This window comes from Stigmatopora argus, chromosome 8 (genome assembly GCF_051989625.1).
Source record: "Stigmatopora argus isolate UIUO_Sarg chromosome 8, RoL_Sarg_1.0, whole genome shotgun sequence".
Classification (NCBI taxonomy): domain Eukaryota; kingdom Metazoa; phylum Chordata; class Actinopteri; order Syngnathiformes; family Syngnathidae; genus Stigmatopora; species Stigmatopora argus.
The window spans coordinates 13481752-13496655 of record NC_135394.1 but is presented as its reverse complement, the minus strand read 5'-3'; the positions used below and the strand labels follow the sequence as shown (position 1 = coordinate 13496655).

The window sequence follows — 14904 nt, the reverse complement described above, 5'->3', positions numbered from 1 at the left end:
CTCCAACGAGCAGCTGCTGTCACAAACACTCAGTGGTAGACACATAGCAGCGCGGCTCATGTGACCGAAATGACCAGTGATGGCCCGGCTTGCTCATGTGCTCATTTATTGCCTGTCAACATGGATAAAACAAACTGCTAAATGAAGTGAAAGAACACTGGCTTCTAGGTCAAGTGAAATAGCAAAACAGCTCGTATTACAATATAAAAAAAAAAACTAAACGGCAATATCGACAACCTCCACAAGGGAATCGATCAAATGCGTGGTAGGAATAGAGAAAATTGGAGGGGTTACTCAAAATCAAAAATTTCCGCCTCCTTCTCCTTCCAAAAGGCAAAACTGCGGTCGATGTATTGGCAAATCTCCTCGTTACTGAAACTGGAGATATCGGTCCCGGCGTAGAGCGAGTCCTCGTCCGGCGTGGGCGTCTGCACGATGACTTTGGGTAACGCTCGAACCTGGGCGGGAATCTCCGCCTCCGCCTCTGGCCCCGCCTCCGTCCCCATCTCCCCCCGGCCCTCCTCGCACGCCTTGCCGAAAAACTGTAGCTTGAGCTCCTCGAAGCCGTCCTTCCACTGGCGGTCGCCGGCCTCGATGTCCCGGATGACGGCCTTGTGGAAGTCGCGCACCAGCTCCCAGGGGAAGCTGCCCACGTGGTCGAAGACCTCGAAGCACAGCAGGTGCCTCATCTTGCGCTCGTCCACCGGGAGGTCCAGTTCTAGGATGTGGAAGTAGCCCAGCATGAAGAGGTCCAACGTTAGCTTGTCGTACTCCAGCGGCGCGCCACCCACGCGGGGGAGGAACTGTTCTGGGGAGTAGATGGCTTGCTGCCGGTGGAGCCTAATTGGTTGAAAAAGGTGAAACGGGTCAGATTTTGGTGTGGCGGGGCACAATTTCATTTTTCCCATGTATAATAGTGCATACCTGTCAACCTCTGCCGATAACTGCCCACTCGTACGGTGTTTGTAAGGTTTTTTGGGGGGTTTGTAAGGGGAATCATAATCATTTATAAGGGCAGTTATCGGCAGAGGTTGACAGGTATGATAGTGGCAAAATGCATACATATAAAAGACAGAATTTAATTCACAACAAGGTACCGTCGTATCTGTCGCGAAGGGACGCTAGTGATGATCCTCCTCCAGTTGCCCAGCATTTTATTGACAGCACTCCTCTGCTTGAAGAAGTGACCCAAGGAGCTGTTCAACATTTTGGCCGGGCCGCCGTCTTCCCCACCGCCATTTTCCCCGTCACGACTCTTCCTGTTCTTGAGCGTCACGGCGTAGGCCGACTTCTTCCAGTGTCCCAGGAAGAGCACCACGATGCGCTCCTTCCTGAGGCTGGTGCTCTCCACCACTTCCGGAAGCTTCTCTTCCGGCGCCGGCTCCGGGGCGGGGTCTCCTCCGGCGCCCCCGGGCTCCTCCCGCGTCTCAAAATTGCACTTGAGCGTCCTCACCGACACGCCGAAACGCCGGATCTCGTCTTCGATCCTCTGGCGGCGACCCCTAGTGGAGGCCCGCCGGTCCGGCGCCTGCGAGAAGACACTGGCCAGCCGGCTGTCAGGCATCTCGGCCAGGTCGCTGGTGAGTAGCGACATGCTCTTGACGATCCCCGAGATGCGACCGCACCAGCCGGGCAGCAGCGGCGGGCGTTTGGCGCTGATGTTGACGATGGGGGCCGGCAGGATGTGGCGCAGCTCCTCCACCAGCCGGGCCAGCTCCAGCTCGCAGCCCTCGCCGGCGTGCCGGCGCAAAGTCACGCTGGCGATCTGCTGCTCCAAATAGACCAGGTCGCGCTCGGTCAGGAGTTCTCCGGACGGGCCCAGGATGGCGTTGTGGGCCTGCGAGTAGCGCCAGCTGACTTTGGACGAGCTCGGGCCGTTCTCCTGGAACACGCAACCCAGCCATTGAGTCATCAGTAAATGTAAACAATATAAGTGATATTGGGTTGACCTTCCAGTTTTGATCCTCCTCGTCCAGCAGTCGGGCCTGCAGCTGCCTTACCATCACCTGCCGCTTCCACTCAGCAATGGGCTGGCCTTTCTCGTCGTGGCTGGGGACCAGGTAGTCTATGTCCGCCAAATTGGCCTCCTCGGAGGGCAGGACAACCACCTTACTCTGCAGCAGACGGCAGTGGGAAGTCACCAAGTATGTTAGTATATTTAAGTAGATCTTCAGGTACCGGACAAAAAAATGGAAGGATGCGTTTAGACCGGCTAAGTTTTTTTTTCCCCCCTTGTCACCAGTTTGAGTAGATAGGCCACGCCCCCCTGCAGAGAAGATGGCTGAATGGGTTAAACTCGCAATATGACAAATTGTAATATCACGAGAAAAGTTGTAATATTGTGAGAATTGCGCCCTACATTGTAATATTATGGGACTAAAATCATGACTTTAGGAGGTATAAGTCATTTTGTGGGTTATTTTTATACATCACATGAACTGCAAGTCATTTGGTTTCACGGGCTGAGATTTTTGGCAGTGTAATTACACAAAACCAGTTTTGGCATAACATTAGGAGATTTAAGTAATATTGGGAGAAACATACAAAGACAAGGTTAATGTCTTTATATACTACGTTACGGGAAACGGAAGTGGAAGTACGCGGACTTCTGACTTTTAGCGACAACAACAAAAACAAACTGCATTTTGCAAGTGACGTGAGGTCACGCGAAAAAACGCAACCGGTCTGAACGCTTCATAAAATGAAATGTCACACAGTAATCTGATTTATCTTCTCTATTCCAATCATACCAGATATTTCCCTTCAAGGTTTAAAACAATGAATAAAAAGATGAAGGCAACTGCACTTACTGCTTGTCCGGTGAAAACACCCGAAAGAGACGATTGCTTGAGTGAAACGATGGGTTTCATATCCCCCAGGAGTTTCCTGTTGGCGAGGAGTTTGTTGCCGTCGGGCACCATCCTCTTCGGGTGATGTAAACCTTGAATAACTAAACACACAAAGCATCAGCGCAAACTTGCCAACTTCCTTCTCAAATTCCCCAAACCTTCATTAAACTTACCCGACGTGGCCGTTATGACGTTCTCGATGTGCGGTACGATGCTCTTGGAAGGCCGAGGGTACCTGGCCGCTACCGTGTCCTCGCTCTCGGGTTGCTGATTTAGGAAGAAGAGGTGGAGATATTTGAGATTGTTTTGAGGGTTACTTGGAGATCTGCAGAGGACGAGCACCTTTAAGGTGTTCATGAATTTCAAGTGGTGTCTTCTGGTCGTCTTCCTGGTCTGAATGGACGATGACCTGGAAGCAAAAGAAATGATAATGGAGATTTTAGGTGAGAGGCTTGCCACGTAGTTGGGGGACTTTGAATACAATACATTGAAATGGAATCGATTGATGAGAATAGGAGTGCGCCTCTATAAATCAGGACACGCGACACGTGTAACATGTGATGAGTATCCATGTCACTCTCAAGTTGCCTTTCTGCTTAGCATATAGGTTGTGGAACATGACAAAAAGACACTCGTCCATCCTTTTCTCACGCATGTGGTTGAATAGTGAAACATTGACTGACCTGCATTGATGAAATTCCTAAGAATAAATCACAAAACGGTCCTTCGAAAATTCAGAAATTCCAATTTCCGGATAACCTGAGTGCTTCCAACATATTCCTTTGAATACTATACAGGGTAAGAGTCCTCTTTTCAAAAGGCACTACTACCTTCCTAAGACAAATAGGGAAGCCACAGCCCAAACAAATAACAGTTCCACTAACCTTCTGTGATCTGGTCTTTTTGAGACCAGGACACATGACCTGAAATGGAACTTAGATTGTTCCATCACACTTTACAATTTTGTAAAGAATATTGTTGTAAAGATGCTACAGTACCGGATGATTTTTAGACCTTTCACCGTACTGCTGCCCTAAGCAGAACTTTCTCTTAGAGCCCATAAATTATCCATAAGAAACAAAGAGTTGTTTCCACAGTCCTAACAAACAAACAAGAGTTCCCCTAACATTCTGGCCTGGTCTTTTCAGGACCAATACTACATGGAACCTAACTTGAATTACATCTAGCACCATACCTGTCAACCTCTGCCGATAACTGCCCTTATAAATGATTATGATTCCCCTTACAAACCCCCCAAAAACCTTACAAACACCGTACGACGTACGGTGTTTGTAAGGTTTTTGGGGGGTTTGTAAGGGGAATCATAATCATTTATAAGGGCAGTTATCGGCAGAGGTTGACAGGTATGCCAAGCACACCATAGCATATAACAATCCCAAGACCACTTCGAAGTACTACAATCCTTAGCAAAGCCATCTGCGAGGGACAGTCCTTGACACATCTACTACAAACAAAGCAATATATAGAAAAAGGGGGACCAAAAAAATACCCCAATCGCATGCCTAGATTATAAAAGGAACCATGCATGGCGGATATATGGAAACATTCAGACAAAGCGGCACTGTCCTCGCCGTATCGCGTTGCGCCCAGCGAGCGCGTAGGGAGTCCACATCAAAGCCCCCCCAAAATCCAGGGCCTGTCCTCGGCGCTGCCTCTCCGAGCGGCGCTACAGCTTCCCCGAAATTGTGCAATCCCCGAGGGATAAACAAGGAGAAGAAGAGGGAAAAGGAGGAGGTGGTGCTTCCTGGGTGACCCTTCTCGTAATAGTTCAACGTCCCTGTGCGTGCCTTTAATTGGACCCAGTGGCAGCCAGCATTTGGTTTTCATCAGCGCCAACTTTCAGCTGCTACACACACACACACACACGCGCTCTCACACACACACACACACACACACACACACACTCACACACTATCAAAGACCCCGATCACAGCACATCAGAGTTCACAACCTCGCACTGTGCTCCAGTTTGCTCCTGCCAGCGTTTGCAACAAACTTGGAGCATTTCCACGCCATCCTTTTTTAGTTGCTTCATAGAAATTTGGGGGATGTACACACACACACACACGCACACACACACATACACATACACATACACGAGGCTGTGGTGTAAGTACACATCCTCTCACAAGTTCACACTCTCAGGTTTCCGGGCGGTCCGTTTCCCTAGACAGATCGGCAATCAATCATGAGGGCATTGAGTGCAAACATCCGCTATGTGAACCACTATAAACAACAAACAAGCCACAACACAGTTTTTGATATGGATTCTTAAGTTGTTGATTTTTTTTATCCACAAATTAAGCGCTTCAGACTTTTATTGTGGTATCATAATGTGTTTCTGCTCCATATGTTATCAAGTAGCAGTATACGTACAGTAACATTTATGCTAATTTCCGTTAGCCTTTTTATTGTGTTTCAGCTTATTTGATAGAATGAAGCTAACGGATGATCAAGGGATAACATTTGCGGTACATTGTAATTATAATGTAACATTTTTGGAACATTTTAGTTAGAGTCAATCCATGTTCTGATAAACAATGTTGCCTTGCTAAACAAGTTGAATATGTTCAGTGACCATTCCTATTTCAAATTATTAGCAGAAGCTAAATGGCCTTATTACGCTCAAGTCAGATGATTCATATTTCATAACACCAGTCTGCCTTTTTATTTTTTTATTTATTATTTGACTCTTGTATTCTCAAATTAATATTCCAGTGTGTGCTATCACTGACAAGTTAGTCCAATTTGATAAGTTTCTGGAATAAATGTAAGGTTTTGTTAAAGCTGATAATTAAAATGGAATGGCAAAAAAAGAAGAATTAACTGTTTTTTCCCCCGGTGAAAGAAGAGTCCCATTGCTCCATTTTGTACATCTGATCTAAACAGTATATATATATATATGTATATATTGTAGAACACAATAATTTTAGTCTAAAATGGCTGGTAAGACGGAATCGCTGCTTGTAAAAACGACTGTCGCTCAATGATTTTATCAACCAAAATAAGTTCCCTCATTCAGTTTTGATATCCACAATTTTAGAAAATAACAAGATTAAATGTCGAAGTCGAATTTTAGGACAAAAGAGCAAGAAAATTGGCATAGTGCCAACCAATGCACTGACCTTGGCGTCAGCGGTTCAGCATGGCTACGCCTTGAGGATGAGGCAACAGGCGACGGCGTACTGGTACAACGACGGCGACGACGTCTGAGGCTGTGGCCGAGGGCCCCTGTGAACAATAAAGCCAGCGGAGGACGGCGTGAATAATTGAAGGGAAAAAGGATAGGGTGGCCGCTAATGTCGCTAATGTGAACGGTGCGCTGGCACGAAGCAGGTATCAACGGAAGCCTTAGAAAAGTGACATGTTATCCTACCTCATCCTGATTGGTTTTGTTTTTTTGTTTCGTTTTTTTCCATTCTTCGGAGCGGCTGCTCAGCGGGAGAGGAGTTGTGAGAGGCGGGAAGTGGAAAAACAAGGTGACACCGTCACGCCTGATTGATGCTCCCACTACAACAACAACAAAGTAATGGAGGAAGTTTTCATCACTGCGCTCTTTAGCCAGCAATTCAGTTGGGTCTGAAAATATTGCTGGTTGGCCTCAATTGGTTGATGTTGAACATTTTAGCAATCACATGTAGCGGAAACGCAGCCTGGCTACAGTTTAGCAAATAGCGAACGGTCCCTCAAAAAGTTGGTTTTCAAGGTCGATTAAACACAAAAATAAAATGACTACTATACAAAAAGAATAAAAGACTTATTCTTTCTCTGTTGCTGAAAACCTGAAAGTGTAATGTTACTATACATTGGAATATAACACGTAATTGAGGCGCTAGCAGAAATGTGGCGGTATTCAACTTCAATACTAGTGAATTTTCAAACACACAAACGCCTTGGAAAGATTCATTAGATAAGAAATTGAGCAAAATACTCAGAAATTGAGCAAAATACTCAGAAACTCTTTATAAAATGCCAAAAACAAGCTACATCAAAATCACTTTATCAGTATACTTCTATTATTCGGTTACTGTCAATGCTCACGTCTCTGCTTTATGCCACACTGCCTCCTATTGGCCAAGGCGCACAAAATGTGGGCTCTAGTTCTTTTCATAAAATTCCTTCAATTATGGATGGAATTATTTTTTTTATCTACTTTTTTCATGTAGTTACTGATTTTTTTAAACTTTAAAATAATGATGGATTTGATCATTTTCAATATGGCAAGAATGTTAAATAGCTAATAAAATGCTGTGTGTTGTTTGCGAGAGGCTTTTTAGAGAATGTTCTGCTAATTTGGTGGTTTAATATTCAAGTCATGCGTCAATAAATAGATTAAATTCTGTAGTTATGTCGTTTATAATAAAGATCGATTTTTAAATGCCCAATCAGCCAGCCCTAGCAGCAATTTCTTCACTCGTGGACTAGCTAAACACGTAGCGCCCCCCACTACGAATTCTTGCGCCTCCTTCCTGGGGACTCAAGTGAACTCTCCCCTTTGAAGACACCATTGGAGATGTAATTAAAGCTCAGCCGATCTTCAGTAATAGGAGCATGGTCTTAAGGATCCAGCTCAAGAGTCCTGCCTGAATCTTGCTCTTTTAGTGGGATTGAGTTGCCAGCTCCAGGCAAAGGGGATGGTGAAAAGTGTGAAACCCAAACCCGTGGATCTCATAACAGACCTCGGGGCCTTCCACCCGAGAGGAGGGCACGGAAAGCCGATAGGATCGGCGGGGGCTGACGGAGCTAGCTAATTATTCTGCCATTGTTTTGCGGGCGGCGAGGCGTGAAGCGCCAAAACAACGGCAGTTGCTCTTCTTTGTCTCGATCTATTGCCGGCTCCCGTTGTTCCAGGCCGGGTGGTCCGCCAAAACACCTGGGAGGCTTTAAAGTCCGTCGGCAGGACGGCATTCCCTGATTGCTACGCCGCTCTTTGATCGGACGTTGGAAGTTCGTAAATCATGAAAGCGTAGAGCAATTTGACCGAGTATTGACATTAAATCTTAGTTCGCCCTTTTCTTCTTTTTTTCCCACAGGAAAAATGTGTATTACACTGGGATTTGATCCATTTGAAGTTATAAGGTGATTAGCTCAAGTTAGCATGCTAACTTATTCACTGCCATTAATGGGACGCGTTAAGACACCATTAGTGAATGTCTTAACTGAATATCACATGCAAGCATAAAAGAAAAATTATATCTAAGTTGGAAAATCAAACGTAAATAAATGTGACGTACAGAAAATTAACATATCCAGATTTTTCCCCCGCAAGAAAAAGTGATAACGTGTTAAGAAAAAAAACAATCAGGTGAAAACATGAAATTTATGTAAAAAAACTAACTTATAAGTTAAATTTAAAAATGACACTAATCGCGTTCAAATGACACGTTAACACAAAATATGAAATTTACTCAAGACTAATTTTTTCCACATCTAGTTTATGAATGGAAGGAATAAACAGTTTGAACCCTATTTTATTCTCTGTGAAAAAAAATGAAATTGTTGTGAACGGCTCTTTTCTTGTAATCCGACTGACTCGTATCTCAAGGAGCCAATGTTTCACTTACAATAAATACTGACTCTTTCGGGGAAAACTGAGTATAATACACAGCTGCTGTGTCCGAAACTCCCTCTTAAGCCAAATATGTACTCACATACAAAAAAAAAGTAGAGTGAACCACATTTTATAAGTGGAAAAACATAACTAAAATGGAGCCAATCACGGTACCACTTAGTAGCATCATTTCCCATAGGGAAACAGTTTGTAATTATAATTCAGGCACAGCAGGGAAGCGCAAATGTGTTTTTGCCTAAAACAAAAGCCCCCTGGGTCCAACTTGTAGACACACCAGCGCTTTCATTTCCCAGCCAACAAAGTCGAGTGACCTCAGTGTCACAAATGGAGAAAATCATTCGGAGATGCTTCCAGATGTTTTGCTTTTTAACCCCTTCTCGCCAAGAAGCAGATGGCTGACCCACCCAATTCGTAAGCTTACTTGATTTTCCTTGCCTGGCGGGTAACTGAAGTACTGCTGTTGTCCGTTGAGGTGGGCCTGGTGGGCAGGGGTCTTTCCTTCAAAGAGGCTGGTTAAAACATTGAAATATAAGTTAGATATAAGTACAGTATAATCAGTATTTTATTCCTTTGTTGATATCCGCAGTTTTTTGGGGGCTAGGTCAGGGGTGTTAAACTCAGTTTGGTTCGCAGGTCACATAAATGCTAACTAGATCTCATGTGGGCTGGATCAGTTTATTTGTGGCCATAAAAAGGTAACTTAACGGCCGCCATTGATGGTGCTTGATGTCCAATCCATTTTGACAGGGAGGGGCGAACTAATTAACTGAAAATTGAGCCAGTTTAAGTAAATTGGACATATATCATTGTCAATAGCAGGCAATGAGTTAATGTTGCGTCACTTTTGTTTAACACTATTTTAGGGTCAATTCCAGTAAATTTTGGATCATTTCCTATTTATTTTTTGGGACTTTCCAGGATGCTTCTTGTTTGTTGATTCCTGCTGATTTTTCGGCATTTCCCATTACATTTTGGTTTTGGGGAATTTCGAGGTTCCTTATTAGCACATTGGATGTTTTGGAAGGTGGTTTTGAGCCTTGTCGAAAAAATGAAAGCATGAAATTATGTACATGCAGTATGAATCGGCCGGATCCCACCCCCTAGTGGGCCACTTTCGGCCCACGGGCCGCACCTTTGGCACCACTGGTCTGGGTAGTAAATTTACAGAATACAGGTTAAAAGATTAGAGGCCCACCTCCATCTTGCCTTCTCAGCGGAGTCATGAGTGTCAGCCCCCAAAAAGTCCTTTAGCAAACAGCTGTTCCAAAACACAATGGCGTCCCCTGCTGGCAGCAAAGTGCAGCGAGGTCCGGATGGGTCCAAGTCGGTGTTGGTCAACTGACATTGGCGGGGGAGGAAAGAGTCAAAAATGATGCGTAAGTCTAAATGCAATTTTGGGAGAAATTGGGCGAAATTGATGAAGACAAAAGTGTAATAATGGGGAATAAAGGGAATTGTGTAAATTCAAGTGAAAACATGAAAAATATGTTTGCTATTTGGAATAAAAAATACGTGCCAATCCTCAGTCAAAATGTATTAGATGTATATTTTATCTTGAAATGAGAAAACCAACCAGCATCAGTTTCAATGGTTCTACTTACCTTTTAACAATCAAATTTCAAAGTTATCGGTGGAACAATTGAGACTATGAATATGCAAGCATCCTTTTGCGAGAAGACAGAAAGTCTACAATAAGTTTTGTGCTGAAAAAAATAAGCTGTGACGATAGACCAGATAAAAACACACAGCAAAAGTGCAAAAGTTCGAAGCATCATGTTCTGTATTGTCACATTAATACTAATATCCATTACGCTTGATGCCATTTAGTTCCAGCATCTGTAACACATGAAACATCTTGGTCAAGTTAAAGGCAAAAATCATTCATCAGCAGTCTGAGAGGAACACGAGGATTAAAAACAAGTTGGCCAACACGACATTTTGAAGCGACGTATCCTTGACTACGGAAATAATCTTGGCGTGGTTCTTTTCTCTTGGTGTGGTGTGGCGTGGTGTGCTTTCTCTCCATTTGTTTTTTTTGTGTAAGGAAAAAGTGGCGTGTGCTGTTTGCGTCTTCCGTTGATCTGTGAGGGCAACAACTGCCTATCAGATGTTTGTTGTCCAGCAGGTCAAGTTTGACAAGACATTTGCACCATCGATCAAAATGAACACATTTCCTGGTTATGTACAAATCAAAAACAGCCATGTTAAAACAACAAACGCACACAATCACACACACACAGGAGAGCATCTAATACAGGTGGGGAAAATTTATGTTGGTGCCTATCCTGGTTGACTTTGGGTAAACAGTAGACTATTTCTTGATTTTTTTTTGGACCAATCGATCATGAGTATTTTGGACTAAAGAGTTTTGTGTTTTCAAGATGTATGTATCGAGCATTTTGTGGCTGGTTGAATGAAATGTCCTTCAGGGATGTCCAACAGTTATGTTCCCCACCCCTGCATGAATAAGACAATAAAAAGAGGAACTTTCTATTAATAAGGCACAGGGTAGTAGATAAAAATGAGCAATGTGGTTTCACTTTTTCATTCAGAGAACTAGGAAATGACAAAGTGCAACTGGGAGATTAAATTAGCACAAATGGAGAAGGGGGGAAGGGTAATTACTGGTCCACTATTAGGAGGCAAGCAACCTCTGACCTGAATGAACTCTAAGGACGATATTGGGGGGGGGGTTACCAAAAAGGTGCATGACAACATGTCCAGTTCACTTCACCGTCAATTAGTTTCCACAGATTGTAATCCGTGTAACTCCCAAAACCTAAAAAAACAAAAAACAAAAAATCCTCCTTCCTTGGTCAGACATCTTTGTCCATGTAAGGTATGTCTGGCTCAGAAAAGCGCCTGTAGTCGTCCGAGGCTAGATTTTGATTGCGCTGGCAGGGAGGATGCGCTGTTGCTGAGGAAATGGACAAAGACGAGGAGGAAGGGGAAGGAAAAGACGGGCAAGAGGAGGAATGGCCCAACGGGTCGTGCTCGGACGACTCCACGTAGAGGGACCGGGTACTGTCTTTGCGGCGGCCCGCTTGCTCCTTTCTTCTCAATAAGTTAAAAACGCGCTTTCCGTGAGGGCAGGAACCCGGCATCGGACCGGAGCTCACTGGCTGCCCGCGGATACCCGGAGGCAATTTCACCGTGTCCGGGATGACGGGGTTGCGGCGTTGTAGCGGGCGTTCGCAGGAAGCGGTAGAGAGTAGTGACGCTGAAGAGTTGGAGCTGGATACAGAGGAATACGAGGCGCTACGGGAGATTTCTGGCAGAGACGGGCCTTCGCTAGAGAGGGAAGGTCTTTGCACTGGCCTGCATCTCCTCTGCTGAGGGCCAACGCCAACTGCAAGAGAGGGAGGATAGAGCATACAAAAAAATGGGTTCTTCAAAAGGTCTTGTTATCAGTGATGCAATGGTTGTACTGGTGGAGGGGATCATGCAATCATGTTCATGCAATACAGAAATAGAAGGAAAATATTCATCGTGCAAATGTCAACTGAGAAGTGTTCCATGCATTGAACATTCTAAAAAATTAGGACATGATCAATGCAAACACACAAAATTGTGATTAAAGTTTTGGCCGATGCTTAGACCTTTAGTAGGGTTAGAAAAGGAAAAAGTGGGTGAACTCACCAAGCCACCAATTACCATGTTATTTTGGTGAAACACAAATATGTCATTGATTGTGACTCTACAACCATAGCAGTGATTGGCTACCAAAAAAAAAAGTTCTCTCCGAAAAGGCTCCATTGAGTAATTCAACATTTCACAACTATTATAACTGCATGACTTTGCCTTCCTCTGGGCCTATTATTCAAAACAAACATTTGAACTTTCTAGACAGGATCCTATCATTTTCTAAGGGAAAGGTTTTGCACATGCATACACACAAACACGTGTGCTTGTGGTCCAACCTGCTTTGCTATAGAGCAGACGGCACCGCTCCCTTCACCATCACTGGTCCAGACCTGCACCACAAAAGACAGGAAAGGGCCCAATCCCGACGGCCCCGAGGTTCCGGTCAGAAACCCACAAACGAGAGCGAAAGAGGAAGAGAAACGACAAGACAGACAAAAAAAAAACAACCAAAAAGTTGACAGAAAACTGACCGTCATGCTCCGAGTTATGAGCGGTAGAACGCTGCTGCTCGTCCAACAGGCTTTCAGAGCTCAGTGAAGCTTCAGAGTCCAGGTTCTCCAGGTCTGAACCGGGCTGCTCCATCTCTGGTAATCGGCAAGCCAGATCCTCTCTGGACAAAAAGTTCAAGTTGGGGGAACCAAGAGATTAGCAACAGCAGAGCAAAATATTTTCACTAATATTATGAACAGCATTTGGTTCTTCTTTTCTGTAGCGCTAATGATAGCAAGCATGCATCCTTACTTCTCCTGTTTGATGGACTTGATCCGTTCCACCAAGTTCTTCTCAGCCTCCGAGTCAGAGTCCAGCGGCTCGTTCTCAGGAACAGCTTTGAGGTCTGAACTGACCTTCTCATGGACCTGTCAAAGCAACACGGCAGTTTTAACCAATCTTTCTATCAACAGCTCCGCGTTGATTAACTCCAGTGCAACCTCTATATTCAAACCTTAGCTCAATAGGCAGCCAAAGAAGAGATGGTAAAAGTTTGGCAATTAAAAGTATCATTTGTCATGCTGACAATTAAAAAAAAACATTGGAGGTGGCCGGCTAATTCAAAAATAGAGGTTCCACTGTGTTTAAATATGCATCAACAATGCATGACCACAACCAAATGTAAACACTGAGATGTGTTAGTAAAGAAAGAAGCAGGTTGCATGAGAGATTCATGCATCTCCCCACCAGCCTGTGAAAAAAATACCTTCCGACCAAACAAAATAGCCTATACACACACACACACGATCGAAGACCTTAAAAAAAAGGATGTGGTGAGCGTTCCGCGAAGACAAGATGTCCCAACTCAATAATAAGGCCATAGCTTTGAGTCTTATGATAACATGCATGATGGCTATCAATTTCTACAAGTCACATTCTTGTCATGTCTTGTCCTTTCTAATGAAGAAACACATCCTATGGAGAGTAAGCAATGGCCCCATATCACAAGCAAACTACCTAAAACATGCAAACTAAAAACCAGTTAGTATGGAAGAGAAGATTATTGAGTGGGGTGGAGGTAAAACCAAAATGTCTCATGAAAAGAGGGTAGAAGCATCACCCACATCTACCACGCCGTGCACAGGTTTGCATGGCACCCAAAAGTAGCATACTACGAGGCTACGTCCGCTAGATCTACTTGACCTGAAGAACTGGATGATACATACCACCACTCCTTTGTAAGGAGCTGAGAACCTGAGAGGTAAATGCCAGTAGTGCTAAAGAAAGACAGGGAACATGGACCGTATTAAGCACACACCCTCGGAAGAAGCATCATCTGATGTTCTTTGAGAGTCAATATCGCAGGTGAGGCTGACAAATTTGTCCGGGAGATGTTAACTCTCATTTTATCTGACCGACGCGGTGAATGAAAGAAAGTAAGTGGAATTAGAATTGGAAAAGAGTGGCTCGCTCACCGTGTGCTGTCTCTTGAGTTTGAGTTGGTTGACAGCCAGAGCCTCTGCGTACTCCAGCTGCTCAATCTCTTCCATTTTTTCATTGTAGCGTCTAATCTGCTCACTGATCAGCATCTCCACACATCTTTGAGAGGACGGTGATTGTGCATGTTGGAAGTATGAAGAGAATCATTAGCCAACTATCTTTTCAGGGTTTTTAATGCCAATGTAATGCGTTGATGACTGCCATTTTCAAATGATATGACGCACCCATCAAATTCAACAAAAAAATGATACAAGTTCATATGCAAGGGATATTTAAACCAAGTCATGCAGCTCTTTAGCCTGAAAATCCAAAAAGAAACTATTCTGGCGTTTAAGCCACATGGTTCAGAGGGTACACGGTCGATTGGTCGCCGGTCTTTTGGTCCCCCGGAAGGGAAGTGATAATTACCATTTAAATCGTTGCTCAAATTCCCTAAATACAAACTGCGAATTACTATTTAGTCATACTTAATGCCCTAGTAATTGTTAGGCTAAAGAAAAGCTCCACATTTCCCGGACTTTTATGGTTTTTTGTTGGAGAACTTGTTAAGACCCTGACTGACGTAGCTTCTTAAAAAGGGACAATGCATGTACATACAAACTCTTATACACTCACACATCCGCTCAGTGAAACTGCTCATGGCCATTGTTGGCTTTTGTTGATGCGTAGACCGTGTTGTTTTACCTTGTTTTGTCGCCGGTCTTTTGGTCGCCCATTGTCACGGTCGGGGCGACCAATCGACCGCACACGGTTCCGAGTGAGTGAAAAAAAGTAGTGTTTTATAGTCGAAAAGTTGTGGTAATGACAAAAGATTTAACGAGATGAAAAAAAAAAAAAAATGTACGCGTGCTACTTGCATTCTAAACATGAAACTTTCTAAAAAGGGAT

The 14904-nt window shown here is 44.2% G+C and overlaps 2 protein-coding genes across 6 annotated transcripts in view; both read right to left on the bottom strand.

Annotated features, from left to right (window-relative positions):
• Positions 1-22: 22 nt before the first annotated feature.
• Positions 23-9843, bottom strand: espnla (espin like a). Of its 2 annotated transcripts, XM_077607726.1 has the most exons (11): positions 9638-9843; positions 8864-8951; positions 6247-6380; positions 5996-6101; positions 3192-3258; positions 3023-3116; positions 2811-2950; positions 1950-2114; positions 1098-1882; positions 295-840; positions 23-112 (listed from the first exon to the last, which is right to left on the bottom strand). In XM_077607726.1, exons 5-11 carry the CDS (start codon positions 3204-3206, stop codon positions 106-108), a joined length of 1752 nt encoding a protein of 583 aa, XP_077463852.1. In that variant the 5' UTR covers positions 3207-3258; positions 5996-6101; positions 6247-6380; positions 8864-8951; positions 9638-9843; the 3' UTR covers positions 23-105. The 2 variants fall into 2 exon arrangements, with proteins under 2 accessions (XP_077463852.1, XP_077463853.1); XM_077607727.1 differs by lacking the exons at positions 6247-6380; positions 8864-8951; positions 9638-9843 and having other exon boundaries at positions 5996-6185.
• Positions 9844-10204: 361 nt separating this feature from the next.
• Positions 10205-14904, bottom strand: part of LOC144078580 (myosin IXB) — a 41159-nt gene continuing 36459 nt past the window's right edge. For 3 of the 4 annotated variants that reach the window (XM_077606772.1, XM_077606774.1, XM_077606773.1), the window contains 5 exons: positions 13992-14115; positions 13743-13793; positions 12829-12944; positions 12558-12697; positions 10205-11791 (listed from right to left, as the gene is read on the bottom strand). In XM_077606772.1, coding sequence (XP_077462898.1) covers positions 11259-11791; positions 12558-12697; positions 12829-12944; positions 13743-13793; positions 13992-14115 — 964 coding nt within the window. In that variant the 3' untranslated portion in view covers positions 10205-11258. The remainder of the gene's footprint in view (positions 11792-12557; positions 12698-12828; positions 12945-13742; positions 13794-13991; positions 14116-14904) is intronic. The other variant, XM_077606775.1, reaches the window with a different exon arrangement.

What these genes read in the sequence shown, in the direction of transcription:
- espnla (XM_077607726.1), bottom strand. An exon ending in AGGAGGATCAAAACTGGAAG is followed by an intron (nt 1,883 to 1,949) that starts GTCAACCCAATA and finishes TGCGTGTTCCAG; the next exon opens with GAGAACGGCCCGAGCTCGTC. An exon ending in CCTTCGCGACAGATACGACG is followed by an intron (nt 841 to 1,097) that starts GTACCTTGTTGT and finishes TCAACCAATTAG; the next exon opens with GCTCCACCGGCAGCAAGCCA.